The 21813-nt window shown below is 46.2% G+C and overlaps 1 protein-coding gene across 1 annotated transcript in view; it reads left to right on the top strand.

Annotated features, from left to right (window-relative positions):
* HECW2 (HECT, C2 and WW domain containing E3 ubiquitin protein ligase 2) overlaps positions 1–21813 on the top strand; it is a 249813-nt gene that overhangs the window by 211135 nt on the left and 16865 nt on the right. Inside the window, 2 exon segments of the mRNA XM_077319283.1 lie at positions 148–261; positions 21054–21206. Coding sequence (XP_077175398.1) covers positions 148–261; positions 21054–21206 — 267 coding nt within the window.

Below are 21813 nucleotides of genomic sequence, written 5' to 3'. Positions count from 1 at the left end.
TTGCTGTTGTAAGATGAAAGAGGAGACAGTCGGTGGCCTGTGATAGTTATGTCCACCAGCCACCCCATTGGTCTCAATGTTGCAGGAAAAATAACAGTGAAGCCACCAATTGTGACTTGCTGGACTTCGATTTGTCTCACTGTGCAGATTAATTATCAGGAGAGACCATTTGCTGGAAGATGCCTTCAACCAAATCATGGGCTACTCAAGAAAGGATTTGCAAAGGAACAAACTGTACGTCACCTTCGTCGGGGAAGAAGGGTGAGTAGAGCACTTCCATTTCGGCTTTCTGCAGCTGCGCTCAGATATTTTAGCACAGTCTTTGTGGTCTAGAGCCCAAAGAGGAAGGATTACAGCCAGGAAATACCTCGTCTAAGCCTAGAACCTACAGCTGTTCAGAAACACCATTCCTCTTGCTTTATGGCTCGTGAACTCTTTATGCAAAGCGTTGGTTTGTTTGCTTGCGACTTGGGTTCCTTCCAAGCGTCTGAATCAGTAGAGGAAGAGCTGGCTTTCTGCGTGCCGCTGGGCACACCCTGCACCGAGAGCAATTAAAACATGGTTACTTCGAAAGGCTGGAGCTAATTTTAGCAGTTATTTGGGAAAGGGTGTTGAAAAACATCCAGAGATAGTTGTAACGAAGTTTAGGATTGGGAAAAGGCTGGCATGTCATACCAGTCCTGGAAATTTGGGGAACTTGTTGGGTAAATTAGAAATTAAGCCAGCCTAGCCTCTTGTGGCGCAGAGTGGTAAGGCAGCAGACATGCAGTCTGAAGCTCTGACCATAAGGCCGGGAGTTCAATCCCAGCAGCTGGCTCAAGGTTGACTCAGCCTTCCATCCTTCTGAGGTCAGTAAAATGAGTACCCAGCTTGCTGGGGGGGGGGGGGGGTTAAATGGTAATGACTGGGGAAGGCACTGGCAAGGCCACCCTGTATTGAGCCTGCCATGAAAACGCTAGAGGGCATCACCCCAAGGGTCAGACATGACGCAGTGCTTGCACAGGGGATACCTTTACCTTTTCCTTTAAGGGATTGATTCTGGTTACTCCCTCTTCTCCGAGGGTACTTCCTGACCCTCTTGGGGCAGCCACTTGCTTGTTTAATTCCCTCAACCTGTGCTTTGGCCTGTGCTTTTTATGCACGCATTCATCACAGAGCTTTTATAATGTTCACTGGCATCTCGGCCTGTGACATTCTTAACCTCAACTGCCATTCTTAACCCCAGCTGAGGTCTGCAACAGTTTCCCAAGCCAAGCTGAAAACCTGGCGGAGGGGTTGCCAATTCTCTTATTTCTGTCTTTGTTCTCCATTCCTGGTGGGAAGGTGGTATGGCCTGGCGCCTACTCTGGGAAGCTATGCAGGGTCAACCCTGGCTAGCCCTTGGATGGGAGACCTCCAGGGAGGGCTGCAGTGGCAGGCAATGGTAAACACCTCTGCTCTTCATTGGCCTTGAAAGTCGGTATTGACTTGAGTGGTATATAAATATAATAAATAAATTCCCACACTCTGCCTCCGAACTGCGCTCTAAAATCTCAAGGAATCCAATTGGTGGCCTCCATCTCCATAAGCATGAATACCATCAGTTCCTCCTAAGGAACTACGTCTTGCATTTTTAAAGGGAAGGGAAAAAATGCTTTCCAGTTGTTTCCAACTTAAGCGGTTACTCTGTGCCTTCCTTTTCTTTGGTTTGCCAACTCCAGGGTGGGAAGCACCTGGAGATTTGTGGGGAGAGGTTGGGGAAGGAAGCATTTGTAGAGGGCAGTGACCTCAGCAGGATAAAATGTCAACAAGACCACCCTCCCAAGCACCCCATTTCTCCATAGGAGTTGATCTCTATAATCTGTTGTAATTCTAGGAGATCTCCAGGCCGCACCTAGAGGTTGTCAAAGCTAGCATGTATCTGCTAGTTCTGTACTGAATCATGTTTTGGGGAAGAATGTAAGAACATAAGAGAAGCCATGTTGGATCAGGCCAGTGGGCCCTCCAGCTCAGCATTGTGTGTTACACAGTAGCCAAAGGGGTTTAGGGGAGGGTGGTATATAAATGTAATAGATGGATACATAAATTAGATAAAAACCAAACAGCCCAGGGGCCATCAGGAGAAGAAGACGAGTTGTGTTTTATACCTCTCTTCTCTCTACCCAAAGGAGTCGCAAAGCCTTCCTTTTGTCTCCCCACAACAGGGCACCCTGTGAGGTAGGTGGGGCTGAGAGAGCTCTGATAGGACTGCTCTGTGAGAACAGCACTATCAGGGTTATGACGAGCCCAAGGTCACCCAGCTGGCTGCATGTGGAGGAATGGGGAATCTGGCCTGGCTCGCCAGATTAGGAACTGCCATTCCTAACTACTATACCACTCTGGTTCCCATCAGTGGGGCCAGAACTCCAGAAGCCCTCCCACAGTTTCTCCCCAAGCACCAAGAATCACTTCCCCAGATGTATAGACATAGTTTAGATTGCATAGATTAGAACAGTGTTGTTCTGCCTTTTGACTGCGGAGGAGCTCCTGAAATACCTTTCAGGTTTCGAGGAGCCTCGGAACTGGGCTGGAAGTGTGGCTGTAATATCCATTACAGCTGGATATAGGGGAAGGACAAGGGAGCCCCTGGGAAGCTTTCGTGGAGCCCCAGGGCTCCAGGGAACTGTGGTTGGGAATTACTGGATTAGACAGACAGATAAATACATTTAATGAACATGAGAGAAGCCCTGTTGAATCAGACCAATGGCCCATCCAGTCCAACACTATGTCACACAGTGGCCAAACCAGGTGCTTTCAGAAGGTCCACCAGCAGGTCCAGAACTCCAGAAGCCCTCCCAATGGTGCTTCCCAAGCACCAAGAATACAGAGCATCATTGTTCCAGACTAATGAACACAAGAGAGACTCTGGTGGATCAGGCTAATCACCCATCCAGTCCAACAGTCTGTGGCCAAAGCCCAAGTGCCCACCAGAAGTCCTTGGCCATGGTGCTGACGCTGGCCCAGGAAACAGTTCCACCAAAGTTTTGGCCTGCCATGCAGCCAGTGATCCATAGGTTCATCTAACAGGGGTGGCCAAACTGTGGCTTTCCAGATGTCCATTGACTACAATCTCTATCTGGCAGGGGCTCATGGGAATTGTAGTCCATTGACATCTGGAGAGCCACAGTTTGGCCATCCCAATCTAGGAGGTAACGCACTAGTGCTGCTGCAGTTCCCCAGCATTTGTGCTTCTTTTGACCAGAAGATGCAGTTCTCTGCTTGGTTTAGATATATTTGTTATCGTTACAAGTGTCGTTTGAGTGGATTTGTGATTTTCAAGAGCATCTGTTGAATAGTCCCTCTGAGGTTACTGCCAATGAATACATCTCTTTTGTTTCTCCTGCCGCATTTCCACATAGATTTGTGTGAAGCGCTCCTAAGTTTAGTCTGACATGTTTTAACTTTACTGTCAATTGCTCTAGAGACCCTGGTGAACTGCGGAAGGGGGTGGGGAAATACATTAGGGCAGTGGTCCCCAACCCGAGTTCCCAACTAGGGCTGCCAAAGTTGAAAAAGTCTGACCTAGGGGAATGGGTAGGGTGCCAGACTGACCGGTCCTGTTGTCTCCCTGCAAGGTGCTTTGACGGTCTCTTTCGTCCTCCCTGTGGGAGGAGAGGGCTAGCAGCTTCTTCCCACAATCCTGCAGCATGGGTGGGCAGCTTCTCCTTATCCCCTGCAATTATACCTCATCTCCAGACTACAGGGATAAGTACCCTTGGAGAAAATGGACACTTTGGAGGGTGGGCTTGATGGCATTGTGGCCCACTAAGGTGGTGCTCTCCCCTAAATCCACCCTGAAATCTCTAGGAGTTTCCCAGCCTGGATCTGGCTACCTCCCATGTCCCCTGCTGCTGTCCACAGTTGCCCTAGCAACCTTATTTATTATTATTTATTATTTATCATACTTTTATACCGCCCTCCCCAGAGGCTCAGGGCGGTTTACATTATAACAGAGAACCATACATAAAACAGTCTGTAGAACATGTACACCAATAAACAACAATTGCAACCAAACACAACACAGTATAAGAATAAACAATCATAACACAAACAGGTCCATGTTAGTGGGGCGTCCATGGCTCAGGGGCAGAGCACCTGCCTTAGGAACAGACGTTCATAGGATCAGGTTTAGGCATCTCCACCTCAAGAATCTTAGTTTACAGAGGCTGAGAAAGATCTTTGTGTTGCTCTGGCTATAGTCCGCCTCTTCAGTCTGAGAAGGCAATACTGAACAAGTTACCCTGCTCTCTGGCTTAATCTAAGGCAGTATGACCTGTCCATGGCTTTGTCTAGCTCATGAGCCTGTTTGAGCCTGTGGTCGCGCTCACTTCAATGGTCATTGCAGAAGTTGAAGCCAGCCACAAAATGGCAGAGCCACAAATATGAGGAAGCCCAAGTGCAGAGGAGAAGAGGGTAATTTTAAAAATACGTGTCCGACCCACCACGTTGGAGGCCTTGTCCTTTATCAAAGAAAAATTAACAGTGACATCCATACCCACCCCTTCTCAATGCTGAGCCATTGAAATAGAATATAGTTTTACAACTTACAAAAGACAACCATAAGCAATAAAAGCAGATAATAACACATACACTGGAATCCATGAAATGCAATATCACAGATCATCAGAATCAGCCATTGCCTCTTGTCTGGCAGCCAGAGCAGACAGTGTGATCCTATGAGAAACATGTGGATTGTTATCTGACAATAGGAGCATCACCTTCTTGGAATCTTTAACTACTAAGAAATTTGGTTCTGGGTTCCACTTCTAAGTTACATTTCAATATTTAATGGGTCAGATCTTCTATTCCCCCTTTGCCACAGCTACATAGGCATTGCTCACGTGGTTGATCTTTCAGCATACCCATGCACACAGCCATGGGCATTGTGTGAAATCTCAGAGTGGTGAGAGCCATCTTCAACCTCAGGTGCATCAGGTTCACTAAATATGGGGATCTGTTGTGATCCTTTTATAAATATTTAAAGAGGGGAACTACCTTGGTTGATGTAATAATACTCCTCTCAGAGCATCCATTAAAATATCCAGTCCCTCAGTTCTTGGCCAGCTTCTTTATAAATTTGATCATCTGGGATGGTATATTTGTCCTAAGATGGTCCTCTAGATTAGCGATCCCCAACCTGTGGGCCGTTGACCACATGTGGTCCTTCGACTAATTGGAGGTGGGCCCTGAAGGACGCCTTCTCTCCTCCCCCCCCCGGCCCTTTACTTCATCCCCCCCAGCCCTTTACAACATACTTCATTGTTGTGGCGTGTCTGTATCTTATTTTGAAGGGATGTTTAAATATTACCATAGCGATCAGAGAGCATTAGTTAGGGCAGTGGCTGAGAGTAGAGGAGTAAACTACCCCCCCCCACTGGGCCTCAGTAAAAGGCGTTGAGTGGTCCCCGGTGAGTGGTCCCCGGTGATAAAAAGGTTGGGGAACACTGCTCTAGATATTTCCTATCTCCAAGAAGGGACAGAAAGCTCAGTCGGCTGAGGGAGTCCAAGACCCTAAAAACATTTTTCAGCCAGTATTTCAAGATGGCTATGTTGTCTCAGGGAAAGGATGCCCATCTCTGCTCTCATCAGGCCTACAGGAGCCCCCTTTGGAAGAGCCAATATCCGTCTTAGAAGCAGGCTCTGGATTCTTTTGTTGACCTAGGACCCAATCCCCCCCCAGCCCCAAATTTTGATTCCACTAGAAATCACCTTGCTTGCAAATAGCTTGATGGCTGAATCCACCATGCCCCCACCCCTTGTCAAGAAAAAATGCACTATGGCCCCCAGGCTCCTCATAGCAGCTGTTCAATGGGCTTCCCAAGACAGGGTCTCCAAGCATGTGATTCCTGGATGCTTAATATAGTTTACACTGTTCATTCTGAGCATTTAAGATCCTCCAGACTGATCTTTTGGGACATCTTCCAGACACCATCACTTTAGATTTTTACAGGTTTCTAGAAAGGCCTCCCTATTTACAGTAACTACCCAGCTTATCTAACAGCCTTTTCAAACCAATTTGGGTTTGTTGTTAGATGCAAAGTCGTGTCCGACCCATCGCGACCCCATGGACAATGATCCTCCAGGCCTTCCTGTCCTCTACCATTCCCCGGAGTCCATTTAAGTTTGCACCGACTGCTTCAGTGACTCCATCCAGCCACCTCATTCTCTGTCGTCCCCTTCTTCCTTTGCCCTCAATCGCTCCCAGCATTAGGCTCTTCTCCAGGGAGTCCTTCCTTCTCATGAGGTGGCCAAAGTATTGGAGTTTCATCTTCAGGATCTGGCCTTCTAAGGAGCAGTCAGGGCTGATCTCCTCTAGGACTGACCGGTTTGTTCACCTTGCAGTCCAAGGGACTCGCAATAGTCTTCTCCAGCACCAGAGTTCAAAAGCCTCAATTCTTTAATTTGGGTTAGGGACAGCAAAATTATATCATCAGTGTAAAGGAGCATTGGGACCTTCACCTGATTTATCGAGGGAGACATAAATTCCATACCCTCCAATTTATTCACTATATCATTGTTGAAAAGTGGGGGCGGGGGGGGGGGGGGGGCAACACACACCCCTGCTGTGCTCCATTTTGTACAGGTATTTCTTTAGTTAACATGTCTTCACTTTCCATTTTGATCTTCACCAAGGTGTTACAGTGTCATTGCCTTCTGAGGTAATTCAGCCTAGGCTCAATATTGATGATTAGCCATTTTTGCCACAGCCTGTCCCTATCCAAAGAATCAAATGCTGAGGCTAAATCTATAAAGGCCACATAAAAAGCTTTTGTTGGTCTTTTGATGGCTGAAAATGCCGTAAACAAGGTCTGGCAGTATTCAATAGCAGAATGTCCTTATTTTGAACCCTTGATGCTGAGCTATTTTACAACTTTTTGTTGGGGTGAGTCTAGCAGGGGTGGCCAAACTGTGGCTTTCCAGATGTCCATGGACAACAATTCCCATGAGCCCCTGCTAGCATATGCTAGCAGTTTGGCTACCTCTGGTCTATAGCATTAAGAAAAATCTTGTTTGTTCAGTCTGCTGGGAAAGGGCTGAAACTATAGCAGTTCTGGGGGGGGGGGGGAGATGCTGTAAAATTGGCAAATGTGGCAGAATAGCTATATAGGTTTTTTTTCCCCACTGTAAATAATCCAAACAGCAGGAATCCCCTTCAAGACATCAGCGTCTGAGTTTGATTTTCCCTGTCAGCGGTATAAGCAGCAGTTGGTACCGTTTAACCAAAGTAGTCTGAAAGCTCTTTCTCACTGTCCGTGTAATCATCTGGGTTTTTTATAGATGACAGAATAATGATGCGGTGTCTAAAAGCTAAAGCTTAAAGAACAATTTCCTTTAAATAGGGTGGAGGGAAAGCAGCCGCCGGTCACAGCTCTCTGCGGTAAGACTTTCCACAATGCTGAAGTACATTCAGAAAGAGAACAGAGACAACTAATTTTCCATTGACTAAACCTTTTGAAAACAGCGTGCTTTAAAATGTACAGAGAGTTCTCCCTACACTACAGCAGGGCTTATGTGTCAGTCACCAGCAAAAGTAGTTCATATTTAGAAAATAACTTAACTGCCCTTCAAGGACACTGAGCTCAAAGCCCTCGTGTTTCCATGCTGGAACAGTCAAACATTTGCTCTTGCAGCTGTTGTGTGGGAAAATGCTTCGGCCTGTCTTCTGTCGAGTGCCAGAACTTCAGTTGTACAAGAAACCCAAGTGGCTGAATGGGCTGTCATGAATGAACAATGTGTATTAACTGTACAGGAAGAACTGGTTACACTGGCGAGAAGGTTCCAGCCAACAGTAATTCAGATTAATCTTGACTTTTTGGGTCTGGCAGGAAACAGGAGGAGCTATTCTGTCCGTAGCCTATTATGGCCACTGTTAATTCAGAGTACCTGTACTGTGGCTTATGATTCCCCAAACTTTCTGAGCCTGTGGACCCCTCTGGAACTCCAATATAGTATGGTGGACAAAAGAAAAAAACTGGCTACCATGTCCTCATTGATGACATGACAACACACTTGTATTTGGGCATAAACTCTATGGGTAAGCATAGAGTTTTTGCCTAACTCCTAGAGTGTCTGTGATAATGTGATGACGTCATTTTTAATGCAGGCCAGAGGTGACATCACTGCATCACAAGGCCAGGCCTAGTTTCCTGCCCATGAGTCCCTCACTAACCAGCAGCAGTCTGTCAGAAATGATTGTCCAAAAATCCTCCTGGCAAGCTAAATCCTCCAGCCCCTTCTGTGTCCACCAGAAGGGTATTCTGACAAACATCTGGACTAGGGCTGCCATTTTCCAGATGGAGCCAGGAAATCTCCTGGGATTGCAACTGATCTCCAGCTGACAGAGGTCAGTTCACGTGGGCCCATTCCGCACAGATAGGATAATGCACTTTCAATGTGCTTTGGCAGCTGGATTTTCCTGTACAGAACAGGAAAACCTACTTCTAAAGTGCATTGACAGTGCATTATCTATTGTGTGCAGACTAGACTAGGAAGATGGCTGCATCATCATCACTTTGCTTTTATAGTAAGGTGACCAGATTGCCCCACTTTTGGAGGGACATTTGGGGGCACCTGGCAAATTGTACTTACGTTGCAAGTAAAAATATATATATTACAAAACTGTTTTTGTGTTCTATGAAAAATTTTGTTGCTCCATACAGACCAAATTTTTAATCAAGACCCCCCCCCCCCATGTCAATGGTGTCCCGCTTTACCAATGTTAAAATCTGGTCACCTTATTTTATAAGGTGATTGGCTTCCTGATTGGCTGAGTGGTTAACAACAGGGTTTATACAGTTAACTTTACACTGATAAAACAGTTGTAATTGAACTATTGAATTAATTGATATTAAATTATATTCTTCAACTACCTTATTAAACTTAAAAAGGGAACAGTTGGTAACTTAGCAGATGCTGTGTATGTTGTATTGTTGGTAGGGAGGCCAGCATTTCTCGGTGTTAATTTTGAATTATCGCATTGTACTCTGCTGAGGTCCCTTCCCTTCCCAAACCTTGCCCTCTGTAGCCTGCGCCCCCTTAGCTTCAGGAATTTCTCCACTTGGATTTGGCAGCCTGACCTGGAAGGCTGTGCCATGAAATTGGGGCTGCCAATGTCCTGCTAATTCTTGGGGGGGAGGGGCACCCAATAAAAATCTTAATGTAGAGAAACATGTATGGGAGAGGAAGGAATTGTGTAAACTGTGTCAACAAATTCCATGTGTACGTATGTTCATCTTACATTGCACTTCAAATTTTGCTTCTAGTGGCCATGAGAAAGTGATGCAGGTCCCACAAAGACTTGACCATCTTCTCTTTGCAGACCTCACCAAGCGTGGCCCCACACGACAATTTTCACCATTGCACCATTTCACAATTTTCACCATTGCAGCCATCTTGTAGCTGCTACCATTTCCTGCATCAGTGAATTCCATGTACTAACTAATTTTAGGGAGAAATAATTTGGGCCAAGGGATTTTGTTACCCAAAGGAAGTTATGGGTGGGACAGACACAGTGGCAGAGCCTCTGCTTGGCATGTAGATGGTCCCAGATTCAATCCCAGTATCTCCAGTTTAAAGGCCCAGGCAACATGGTATGGGAAAGTCCTCTGCTTGGGACCCTGGAGAACTTCTGCTAGTAATGAATATTGACTAGGATAGACCAGTGTTTTGATTCAGGATAAGGCAGCTTCATTTGTCCAAGGTACAGTTTTACTACCTTTAGCAACCAAGCTGTGGGTTCATGGAAGATAACCTATCATTCCTTCTTTTTTTTAGCACTGACAGTTAGCAGGAGATCACAGCTCCGTGGCAGAGTGCAGCTTAATGAGTGTTACAGCTGCCCTCATTCCACATGAACAAAAAGGACTTTTGTGGGACCTTAAAGACAGACAGCCTTAGTGTTGTTTGGATACATGTTGAATAATACTTGCAGAATTAGCAGAGTCACACTGTTCTAAGTCCATTGAAGTCAATGGGTTTAGAAGACTGCTGCAAATCCTGTTCCATCCAGAATAGTATGGCCGCATCTCTCCTTGCAGACCAGCATCCAAGCTGTTGATGGCTATGCTGCAGACATGTATTCTGAGTCGGCCTTGACTGTTTATGCACTGGAGGTTTCATGCCGGGCTGCAGGCTGGAGTTTTAGTCGTGGAAGGTTGTCCCACCTCTTCCTGCACCCACATGTGGAGCGTGTGGCCTGGTGCACGTTGTCCACCCCGGATTTGTGTTCTTGCACAGGAGCTGGGGCAGTGAAGTTCCCACTGCATAAATGGTTCTTATGATGCCATCGTATGCCCCAGAGAGTACCTGTCTTCCCTTACTCAGACAAGGCTTCACGGGGACTTTATACTCTCAAAAATTGGACAAAGCTCTCTATGTGGCAGAACTTTGCCTGTTTATACTCTGCATGCCTTAGCTCAGGATGGCCCTGTTTCCTTCAAGGCCATTCCTGTAATTATGTGGTAATGGGGAAGTTTAAGACCAAAGCAACACAGGCTGTTGTGTGTAAACAGAGCTGCATCACAGAACTTGGCGTTGGAATGTGCTGTGAGGTCTCGGCCAACATGGCAGCCCTGTAGGCTTTTCTTTTTCTGATACTGTAGGGCAGTGGTCCCCAACCCCCGGTCCGGGGACTGGTGCCGGTCCGTGGATCAGTCGGTACCGGGCCGTGGCTCCTCCTCGTCCTCCTCCCCGGCTGCTGCCTCAGGGGCTGCCCTGCCACTTTGCCGCTGGCTCACCTTTGATGCTCTCCAGCGGCCACCATGGCTGGGGCTCCCCCTCGGTGCGGCACTGCGCAGCTGCTGCTGGCAGTGCCCCCCCAGTGGGCAGCGGAAAGTCAGTGGCGCTGGCAGGAAAGCAAGTGGAGCAGGGGCTCAGGCAGCGGCAGCGACAGCAACGTCCCTCAGCAAAAGTCTACCCCTGCCAGGCCTCAGTAAAATTGTCAAGCGTTGACCGGTCCCCGGTGATAAAAAGGTTGGGGACCACTGCTGTAGGCAAGAGACATTCAGAGATTAACTTCCTTGTCCTACATCTTTCCTCTCAAAGAGGAGAACCAAAGTAACCTCCCTTTTAGAATGAACACTGGAATTGGGCCATATGAAAATGAAGGCATTTCTTCTTCAGCATCGCCCTAATCCTTGTGCTAACATTTAGGAAACAGAAGTCCGTCTTCCAGGCAGATCTGTTTGATTCAAGCGAGAGTACACCACCCTGCCTCTGACTCCACCCACGGGGAAATTGGCCTGTCAGTCACAAACAGGATCATCACGCAGTCATCAGATGATGTTTGGGTAACACAAGAAGCTACCTTTAAAATCCCTCACGGCCTTTTGAGAAGCCAGACATAATGAGCTCTGTATGACTTAGCTTCCCACAGCATTTCATATGCATCAAACAGAAGTAGTGATTCATATTCGATGGGTAGCCATTTTGATCTTATCTGAAGAAACACGCAGCAACTCATGAAAGCTCATTCGCTGCCACAAATTTTGTGAGTCCCCAGGGTGCTATAGGACTCTTGTTCTCGTATTAAATTGACTGTAGATCTGGAAACAAAAATGGAGACTGAACATACCCTCCCTGTGGGATAAATGTGGCAGAGAAATTATCCGTGGTTTGGGGGTAAATTCCTGCTCAAGTTGCCCGTGGAGGGCAGGGTATGGCTAGAAGTGACTCCTCAACCTTCCGAATGCCGCGACCCTTTAATACAGTTCCTCATGTTGTGGTGACCCCCAACCATCAAATTATGCAAGTGTTCTTTCACAGAAATTAAACCGAAATTGACCACTGGTGTGAAGATCCATTGTTCATGATTGTATATAAGTAGTTTTTTCCCCTGGGGTTTCTCAGTTCAGTTCTGTCTCTTGTCCTACCATGCCGACAAACACTCTATCTCGATCTACCCCACAAGGCTGTTGTGTGGATGGTGCCCCCCTGGCCAAGCTGCTTGCCCTGCTGCGACCCCTGTGAAAGGGTCGTTCAACTCCCAAAGGGGTCCCGAACCCCAGGATGAGAACCATGCTCTAAGACTTTCTTCCTCTTAAGGTATTTGCACCTGCCCATAAATAAACAATGTCCCCAATTTAGAGCCACCTAGGAGTTTTCTTTCTAATCACAAACTGGTTAGAACTCATCTGGTTGTGATTCAGCCAATGTAGGATTATGATGTTTTGTTAAATGGGAAGGTGTGGTTAGACAGGAAAGGACGGGGATAAGAAAGAATCCCTGGAAATATATGGAGTTGGACTTTGAGGAGTACCTTTCTGTTAACCCCAGCCCATTATGTGTGCTTTAGGGTAAAAATACCCCTTGAGTGTTTCTCCCAGTAACAGTGCCTCTGAAGTACATTTGAAGTGTTCTGGAGTGGCACAGCCCCTTCCAGTAATTCAGTTTAAGAATTTTATGATTCTAAAGTTTTTATAGTAAATCTATTTTTTATATTGCAAGCCACCCCTGAATCTATTTTAGCAGTGGGGTGGCCAAGAAATAAATAAAACTGATGGCTCTTCCTGTTAATTTAGAAAGTGTCTACTGCACTAGAGAAGAATTTTGCATAGAAATATCTGTTGGACCAGGCTTTGTCAATCAGGGTTTGTTGACTGCCCTGGAAGGGTTTCCCAAATGGGCGGGAGTTACTTATTTTTTAATATATTGTTTAACATTTGTTACACATTTATTGAATGATATGACCATCCATATATGGTCATTCTGACCCACCCACCTTAAACCGAAAATGGCCGGTGAGGGGCCCCGGGTGGGCATGTGCACAGCTGTACTTCTGAATCATATATTAAAATTTTTAAATTCATTTTGTTTGTTTGCATTTTATACCAACCGTCACTAGGCATCTCAGGGCGGTATACATGGAACTAGAAAATATGCACTAACATTTGTAACATTTGTAATCAATTGAAAGAGATCTCTGATATAACAAATAACAGAGAATGGTCTAACACAGTGGTCCCCAACCTGCGGGCCGCGGCCCGGCGGCGGGCCGCGAAGGCCATGGCGCCGGGCCGCAGCTCCCTCTCCCCGTCCCCCCCCCGCAGTAAAAAACTTCCCAGGCCGCAAGCTTGCGACCCGGGAAGCTACTTACTGCGGGAGGGCGGGGAGAAGGAATCGGGGCCGGGCTGCGCCCGTGCAGGCCGCGCCCGCGCAGCCCGATCCGCGGGTGCGGCCCGATCCACGGGCGTGGCTCGCGGGCACGGCCCGGTCCGCGGGCGTGGCTTCCGGGCGCGGCCCGATCCTCTAATGCTGTGTGGAAGTGAGAGGGGAGAATGCATCTAGGGTTCCCAGGTCCCTCATAGCTGCTGGTGGGGAATGGTGGGGTTCACATTTTGGGAGTAGGAAGGACCACCCCCAAAATTAATGCAACATTCTGATGGCACCTGGAAATGATGTCAGCAACATCAGGGGGTGCCGCTCCGGTTTTGGTGCAAAAACTCTATGGTAGATTTAGCGCCTTACCATAGATTTTTGCCCAAGATCCAGAGCATCACCCTCTGACATCACCAACATGTCTGCATCACTTCCACTTGACATCAGCACATCACATTTGCTTCCTGCTTCTTCCCTCCCTGAGCTTAGTAAGTTTCCGAGAGCCTGAAAACTGAGGGGGAGGGGCTCCAACTGAGTGCTGGCAACCCTAAATGTGTCCTATCAGCTGCAAAACTAGACCAAACCCCTGGTGTAGAATCAACCTGAGCTACTTTCATGATATCTCCTCCACAAACTAGTTGGGGGTTATTTAAGGATTTGTTTTGCATATCAAAGATGTGTTGCAATCACATCTGGGATTTTGGTTTGTTTTCACCTCTTCCCCCAAACTTCCTTTTGTTAAACAGGGCGGGGTGGGAATGGAAACTGCGGAGCCAAGAAAAAACCAAACCCAGATCAGTCACCAATCAATCTGCAACATTTTTTTTAAAAACCAAACATGGTGGCCGTTTCTGTCTTCATGCAACCTTTGTGTTGAGGTTTAAATAACAATGGGCTGGAATGGCTCCACTTGCAGTGCAGACAGGGAAGGAGGATGGAATATTATTCAATGGGGAAGGTGTGGTTGGAGACCCACCCTACAAAGTAAGTAGGAGAGACTTTCCTGTTTATCGCCCAGTTAAGGGGAATGGAGTATTTTGTTTCTCTCCTCACCTCTGGCTCAATAACATTCCTGTTTTTGGAAGGATAAACAAAGTTCTCTGTCATTCTCCTCCTCCTCCTCCTCATCGTACCTGTCATTTGGATACTAAGACTTGTGCAATATTAAATTTGTTAGGGTTTCTCCTTAAACCTGAGTCATGACTGGTATACAAAGAGAATACTCATTAATAAGTGAGGACAGAAAGTCACTGTCAACAGGTACTGGGGTCTAAAGATGCATTCTACTCATAGCTTTTCTTTAGAGCTCTTCAGTTGAATTACATGGCACAGCTTTCCCAGGACTGCCTGTGGGGCAGAAAAGAGCAAGAGTCCAGGAGCACCTTAAAGACTAACAAAATTTGTGGCAGCAACACTACTCAAAGAGGAGACCAGGGATCACTGCATGTGTAACCCTGAGAAGAGGAAGAGGAAGAGAAGAGGAGAGAAGAGGAAGAGAAGAGGAAAGACGAGAAGAGGGAGGGGAGGGGAGGGGAGGGGAGGGGAGGGGAGGGGAGGGGAGGGGAGGGGAGGGGAGGGGAGGGGAGGGGAGAGGAGAGGAGAGGAGAGGAGAGGAGAGGAGAGGAGAGGAGAGGAGAGGAGAGGAGAGGAGAGGAGAGGAGAGGAGAGGAGAGGAGAGGAGAGGAGAGGAGAGGAGAGGAGAGGAGAGGAGAGGAGAGGTGCAATCTTACCAGAAGGCACTGGCCTCAGCCATAGGCCTGGTGGAAGAGCTCCGTTTTGCAGGCCCTGCAGAAAGCTGATAAATCCCGCAGGGCTCGCAGCTCTTCTAGGAGTTCATTCCACCAGGTAGGGGCTAGAACCCAGAAGGCCCTGGCCCTGGTTGATGTGGACAAAATTGAGAGGGGGCTGAGGAGAGTGATGAGGGTGATCCAGGGCCTGGGTTCCAAGCCCTATGAAGAAAGGCTGAGGGACTTGGGAATGTTCAGCCTGGAGAAGAGGAAGCTGAGAGGGGACAGGATGGCTCTCTTGAAGTTCTTGAAAGGTTGTCAGAAGAGGGCAGGGAGAATATTGGCAGGATAGGACTCACAATAATGGGTTTAAATTATGGGAGAAAAGGAACCAGATGGATATTAGGAAGAAGGGTTTTTTTAAACAGTAAGCGTAGTTCAGCAGTTCTCTTATTTAAGAAACCTACTTCTCCCGAACCTCAGAATGGGGTCTATAACATAGGGGCTTTTCGCACCGGGATCTTTGTAGCAAATTGGTTGCTGAATGAAAAATCGCCATTTAAAATAGTGGAATTCGTCGTTATGCATACCTGCCTTTGTAGTGGAATCCAGTTGCGTTTTGTAGCGTTTTCCACAGGCTTCCGGTCTCGGCAAAAATCGCTAGAAAGGAAGCGCTCTTGCCAAGCTCGTCCCACCCCTGGCCATCAAGCAGCCAATGGGCAGCCGTTAGCATGCTCCCAAACAGCCCCTTTCCCTTTTAGAAAGTTTTTTTTTAAAAAAAACCAGACCCATTGCAACGAATCTGTGTTGATTCGTTGCAACGGAGAGACCCATCCAGCTGCCTTGTGTGTTTGAGCTGTCATTTATTCGTTGCCACGCTCCCTCCGAGTGAAAAAAAAAAATCCCCCCCCCTCTCACGGGCCCGATTTTCGGCTGAAAATCCAATGGGCAGCCGTTAGCATGCTTCCAAACAGCCCCTTTCCCTTTAAGAAAGTTTTTTTTTTAAACCAGACCCATTGCAACGAATCTGTGTTGATTCGTTGCAACGGAGAGACCCATCCAGCTGCCTGGTGTGTTTGAGCTGTCATTTATTCGTTGCCACGCTCCCTCCGAGTGAAAAAAAAAAATCCCCCCCCCCTCTCACGGGCCCGATTTTCGGCTGAATGAATGTGTAAAAAATAAAGGGGCAAACGGGCTTCTCTTGTTTGTGCTTAGTGACTGAAGGGGAGGGACTGAAGCCGGGGAAGCCTCTAAACAGAGGCTCACTGGTGCGTTTATCCCCGCTCGCTCGGAGAAAAAAAAAATGGCGATCGCTTCGCCGGAAGATCAGAGGAGAGAGCCAGGGGGAGGGACTTTGTAGAAACCGCAACAATGTTAACGCACAGGTCTTTTTCGCTAGTGTTGCAGATTGGTTGCAGGACTGTATCGCTTTCCGGAGGGTGAATCCACTTTTGGGGATTTCCCTAAAAGCGCTACAAGGAAGCGCTTTTTGCAGATCGTTTTCAGGTGTGTGGCAGATTGTCAACGACGTTGTGCATAACGGCAAATCAGTAGGGCAGGTCTTAAATTGATCGAATACTGTCTGGCACACAATCTGCTTGTTCTAAATGGTCTCGACCAATTTCCCGGTTCAAAGGATTTCACTTTTTGCACAACCCGTGGTAGGAGTGTACTTGACTATAGCTTATGTTCTTTCAATTTTTTCGCATCAGTTTATTCTCTGTCAATAGACTCACGCACCGAAAGTGACCATCTACCACTCCAGCTCTCATTCCGAACCCTTTATACCGTTACTCCAGACCAAACTCAACCCTCTCCCCTGGAAAACACTATGATCCTTAATAGAATTAGATGGTCACCTAAAGTTGGCAGTGAATTCACCCTATTCCTTAACTCTGCTCAGATGACTAACCTAAAACAGGTTATCACTAGAACTGGTTCCCCTTCTGAGATTCTAAGAATATTTGATCAAATTGCTTTGGCCTGCAGAACTAAGGCCCAACCCCTAAGATCTACTACAGCCCGACCTTCTTCTTGGTTTGATAATGATTGCCTCAGTGCAAAGGTTGCTCTGAGGAAGTCATTCCATGAGGCTCGTCTGTCCAAAGACCTCACTTTGTTAGAAAACTATACACTCCAAAAATGACACTATGAATCTTTAATAAACACTAAGAAGCGCTCTTATTATCAGGCAAAATGGGACCATCTTCTAGCAACATTTAAATCTAACAACAGCAGCTCTTTTTGGAAAACGATCGCAAACTACTTAGGTGAAAGCAACAGGCCAGTTAAATCTTCCATCCCTTCCCAAACATGGCACAATTATTTTTCTACACTTTTTGCTGCCTCCCCAATCCAAAACAATCATCTCAGTCTACCCTCTGCTGATTCTCTTCCTAGCTGGCCTCCTGTTAGCCTAGATGAAATTGAAAACCTTATCCAAGAACTAAAATTAGGCAAATCTCCAGGGCCTGATGGTCTACCAGCTGAACTATTTAAACTAAACTTTAACTGGTGGAAACAACTCCTGGCTGTCCTTTTTACAGCCATCGACCAATCGGGAATATTCCCTGAATCCTGGCTTAACTCAATCATTGTGCCTATTTATAAAAAAGTTGGCTCCAGCTCTCCAGAAAATTACCGCCCTATTAGCCTTCTATCCATTGCCAGCAAAATGTATGCCAAACATCTAGAACTTAAGCTATTAGATTGGGTGACTTCAAATGACCTAATAGGTCCTGAACAAATTGGCTTCACTAAAAACTGTTCCACCTTAGACCACTGCTTAACCCTCTACTCTCTTGCAGACAAATATCTCCATACAGGTAGGAGGAAACTCTATGTAGCTTTTGTTGACCTCAAGGGTGCATTTGATTCTATCTCCAGGTGTTTACTATGGAGAAAATTGCAAGACCTTAATATTGATTTGCGCCTATTACTACTTCTAGTGAACCTCCATTCCAACAATACCTGTCAGGTTAAATTTACTGAAAAGGGTCATTTAACTAATCAAATTCCCATCCTGAGAGGAGTTAAACAAGGCTGCGTCCTTGCTCCTCACTTATTCAACCTCTTTTTACATGATCTCCCAAAAACCCTAAGACTCATAAATGGTCATCCACCCAAACTAGATAAACTGCCAATCCCACTTCTTCTGTATGCTGATGACACCGTTTTGCTTTCCCATTCCAGAATTGGTCTGAATAGATATCTGAATGCTTTCCACGAATATTGCCAACTCAATGACCTATCGATAAACTTTAAAAAAAACCAAAGTGATGGTCTTTGCACAGAAGTGGTCTCCCTCAAACTGGCGCATTGGTGGTCATAAAATCGAGCAGGTCAAATGTTTCAAATACCTAGGAATCACCTTCCAACATAATTTGCACTGGACCAAACACAGAAATAGGATTACTGTGCAGGCTAACTGTTCCATTACCCATCTAAACCGTTTTTCTTCCTTAAAGGCAATCAGTTTGTCCCAGCTGTCTGTCGTGTGTCTGACTCTAAAATTCTTCCCCAAATTTTATATGGTATCCCTCTGTGGATTTCAGGTTTTAACAAAAACATAGAGAGGTTACAGTCTGCCTTTCTCTGGCAGATTTTGAGAACTCCAAATTGCGTCCCTTACTCCTCTTTATGTCTTGAAACTGGACACAATCTTCTCGAAACTAAGGCCTGGATTTTCACCTTTAAATATTGGCTAAAACTGCATTTTAGGGTTCGTTCAGATAGTCTATTGGCCTATTTACTGAGAGACACTTTTAAATTTAAATGGTTCTCTACCATCCTGACTACACTCCAACAAATTGGCATTGACTACGATTACATCTTATCTCTGAATGAATCCTCCATTATGTACCAGATCAAACAAAGGCTACTTGATCAGGAATTTCAAAAAATCCATCCCACTGTGCCAGCAATCTGCTCTCCTTGTGCGCTTGGTCTCCAAGTGAAGCACGGGATAATGCCGGCTTATTTCCATAACTTGCAGAGCGTTTTCACTTGCTCGGCTTAACGCCTTTCCATCTAAAGTATTACAAGGGAGATTTGCCAAGATCCCCTTCGAAAACAGACTATGCACCTGTGAATCAAGTTCTCCTGACACCATCCAACATATCCTACTGGATTGTCCCTTGTTCACTGAACAGAGAAGGCATATCATACCTCTCATACCAAAACGGAGAAACCATTCAAGAGACCTGATTTGCCAATTTTTACTGAGTGATAAGGATGCCGACGTCACTTTTATTACGGCTGAATTTCTGTCCTCAGTTTTTAAATTTAAACTGTCTGACGTATCCTGACTAACTTTGTTTATCCTGCTTATCTGCTTTATGCCAATAAAGGTATTGTATTGTATTGTATTGTAAATCAGTAGCGTTTTCAATTGGCAACCATTGTGCGATTTTGAAGGCGTGCGAAAAGCCCCTTAATGTCCACACCAGCAGCTTATCTCACTGGTTTGTTGTATGCACATGCCTGTATATTTGCTGTAGTGTGTTTGTGGAGAATCTGTCCCTGAAGAAATCCTCTTTGGTCCATTGTCCATTGTATGTGGACCCCTGGGTGAAATCCTTGGGCAAATGGCTTTCAAGCAGTAACAACGTAACTGTTATTGATAAAGTTGTTAAGCTTTTGTCTGATATGGAGCTTTACTCACCTATGATGTATCATGTTATGCTTTGGCCACAGAAGAGATTTGGACCAAATTAGCTGGCAACAAACAAGATACTAATTAATCCCAGTCTGTAAGATGCTCTTGTAACTCTTTTTCACTTTTTAATGATATTTTAACTGTATGGAAAGTTTATTTTAAATGTATATACATGTATGTCATTTATAATTGCAATGGCCTATAGACACATGCAGTAAACTTTGTCAAACAGCAGTGGAATCAGCTGCCTAAGGAGGTGGTGAACTCCCCCCCCTCACTGGCAGTTTTAAGAAGCAGCTGGATAGCTGATTATCCTGGATGCTTTAGGCTGATTTCACATTTAGCAGGGGTTTGGACTAGATGGCCTTTATGGCCCCTTCCAATTCTATGATTCTCATTCAGCCATTAGAATGGGCTGCCTAAGGAGGTGGTGAGCTCCTCCTCACTGGCCGTCTTCAAGCAGTGACTGGACATATACTTGTCCTGGATGCTTAAGGCAGATCCTGCATTGAGCAGGGGGTGGGACTAGATGGCCTGTATGGCTCCTTCTCACTCTAGGATTCTATGAGCCTAGTTCAGCCATAGAATGGGCTGTCTCAGGCAGTGATGAGCTCCCCCTCACGGGCAGTCTTTAAGCAGTGGCTGGACAGCTACTTATCCTGGATACTTCAAGCTGATCCTGCATTAAGCAGGGGTTAGACTAGGTGGTCCCTATGGCCCCTTGCAACTCTATGATGCTATAATGTTCAGCTCCTTTCCTAACTCTTGAAATCCTGAAATGGGTTCCATTTTCCTAACATGCAGAGCTCTGGTATTTCATTTCCAGCTTTTTTTTTTGAGATGGCAGTAAGAGTGGGGCTTATTAGGATGAGCCATTTATTGGAGATGGTTCTTCTAAGGACATTGTGGTTCTTCTTCTCCACTCCCTCTGGAAAGCTCAAACGAATCTTTCACTGTTTAGAGGACATCAATGTAAATTCCTCAAGGCTTTAAAAAAAAAAAAACCTGAATCATGGTGTTGTCATAACTGCAGGACAAGTCAGAGAGAGTCTCATAATACATACTCATCTTCCCTTGGTGGTGAGTTGTATGTTTGACAGATAGGAAAGTTCCGTCAGCTGCCATCACCTCCAAAGGAATGCATTTCAAAGAGCTGATCTTTGCTTCCAATGTAGGGCAATTAAATGCAGAGATGTTATAGCAGGATCCATTATCCCAAACAGTCAGTGGTTGAAGTTCACATCTGCAGTCTCTGGAAGAGATTTGTTGGGAAGTGGGCATCTATAAAGAGTGTTTTAAGGAAACAGGATTTTTTGTCTCTCTCAGAGCAACTCCAAGATGCGGAAACCCACATCTGTGTAACTGTTAAAATAAATGGCCCCTTGAGAGATGGAATTACCGGCTTCAGTAGTAAAACTGAAGGCTTTAGGATCAGTCATTGAATCACCTTCTAAACTTTCAGATCTAAAATTGCGTTGAGTCGATATGATGACCAAAAACTTTTCAGTCCAATCACCTTGTATAATGCTGTTCTTTGTGCTTGCTCTTCTTAAAAGGCTGGACTACAGCGGACCTTCAAGGGAGTTTTTTTTCCTGGTATCCAGAGAGCTCTTCAACCCGTATTACGGATTATTTGAATATTCTGCCAATGATACTTACACAGTACAAATAAGTCCCATGTCTGCTTTTGTGGACAACCACCATGAATGGTAAGAATGATTCTTTTAAACATACCATGTCCTCCCCCTCCCCCCCAAAAAAGCTGTGCAAGGAAATGTACAGGGCTCTTTCCTATTCTGTTTTGTCCTCATTAAAGAGGTGGTTAAGAGCAATGGACTCTAATCTGGAGAGCCAGGTTCGATTACCCACTCCTCCACATGAAAATTTCTGGGTGACCTTGGGCCACTCCCAGTTCTCTCCAGATTCTCTCATCCCAGCCTGTCTTGTGAGGTGCCTCTTTTGGGGGAGGAAGGGAAGGTCATTGTCAGCTGCTTTGAGACACATGAGGCTGGCTGAGTGACCTTGGGCCACTCCCAGTTCTCTCTGGACTCCCTCAGCCTCACCTGTGTCATGAGGTCCCTATTCCAGGGGGAGGAAGGGAAGGTCATTGTCAGCTGCTTTGAGACACATGAGGCTGGCTGAGTGACCTTGGGCCACTCCCAGTTCTCTCTGGACTCCCTCAGCCTCACCTGTGTCATGAGGTCCCTATTCCAGGGGGAGGAAGGGAAGGTCATTGTCAGCTGCTTTGAGACACATGACGCTGGCTGAGTGACCTTGGGCCACTCCCAGTTCTCTCCGGTCTCTCTGAGCCTCACC

This window comes from Paroedura picta, chromosome 2 (assembly GCF_049243985.1).
Source record: "Paroedura picta isolate Pp20150507F chromosome 2, Ppicta_v3.0, whole genome shotgun sequence".
Classification (NCBI taxonomy): domain Eukaryota; kingdom Metazoa; phylum Chordata; class Lepidosauria; order Squamata; family Gekkonidae; genus Paroedura; species Paroedura picta.
Note: the sequence above shows the minus strand (reverse complement) of the source record. Positions and strands in the feature narration are given on the sequence as shown.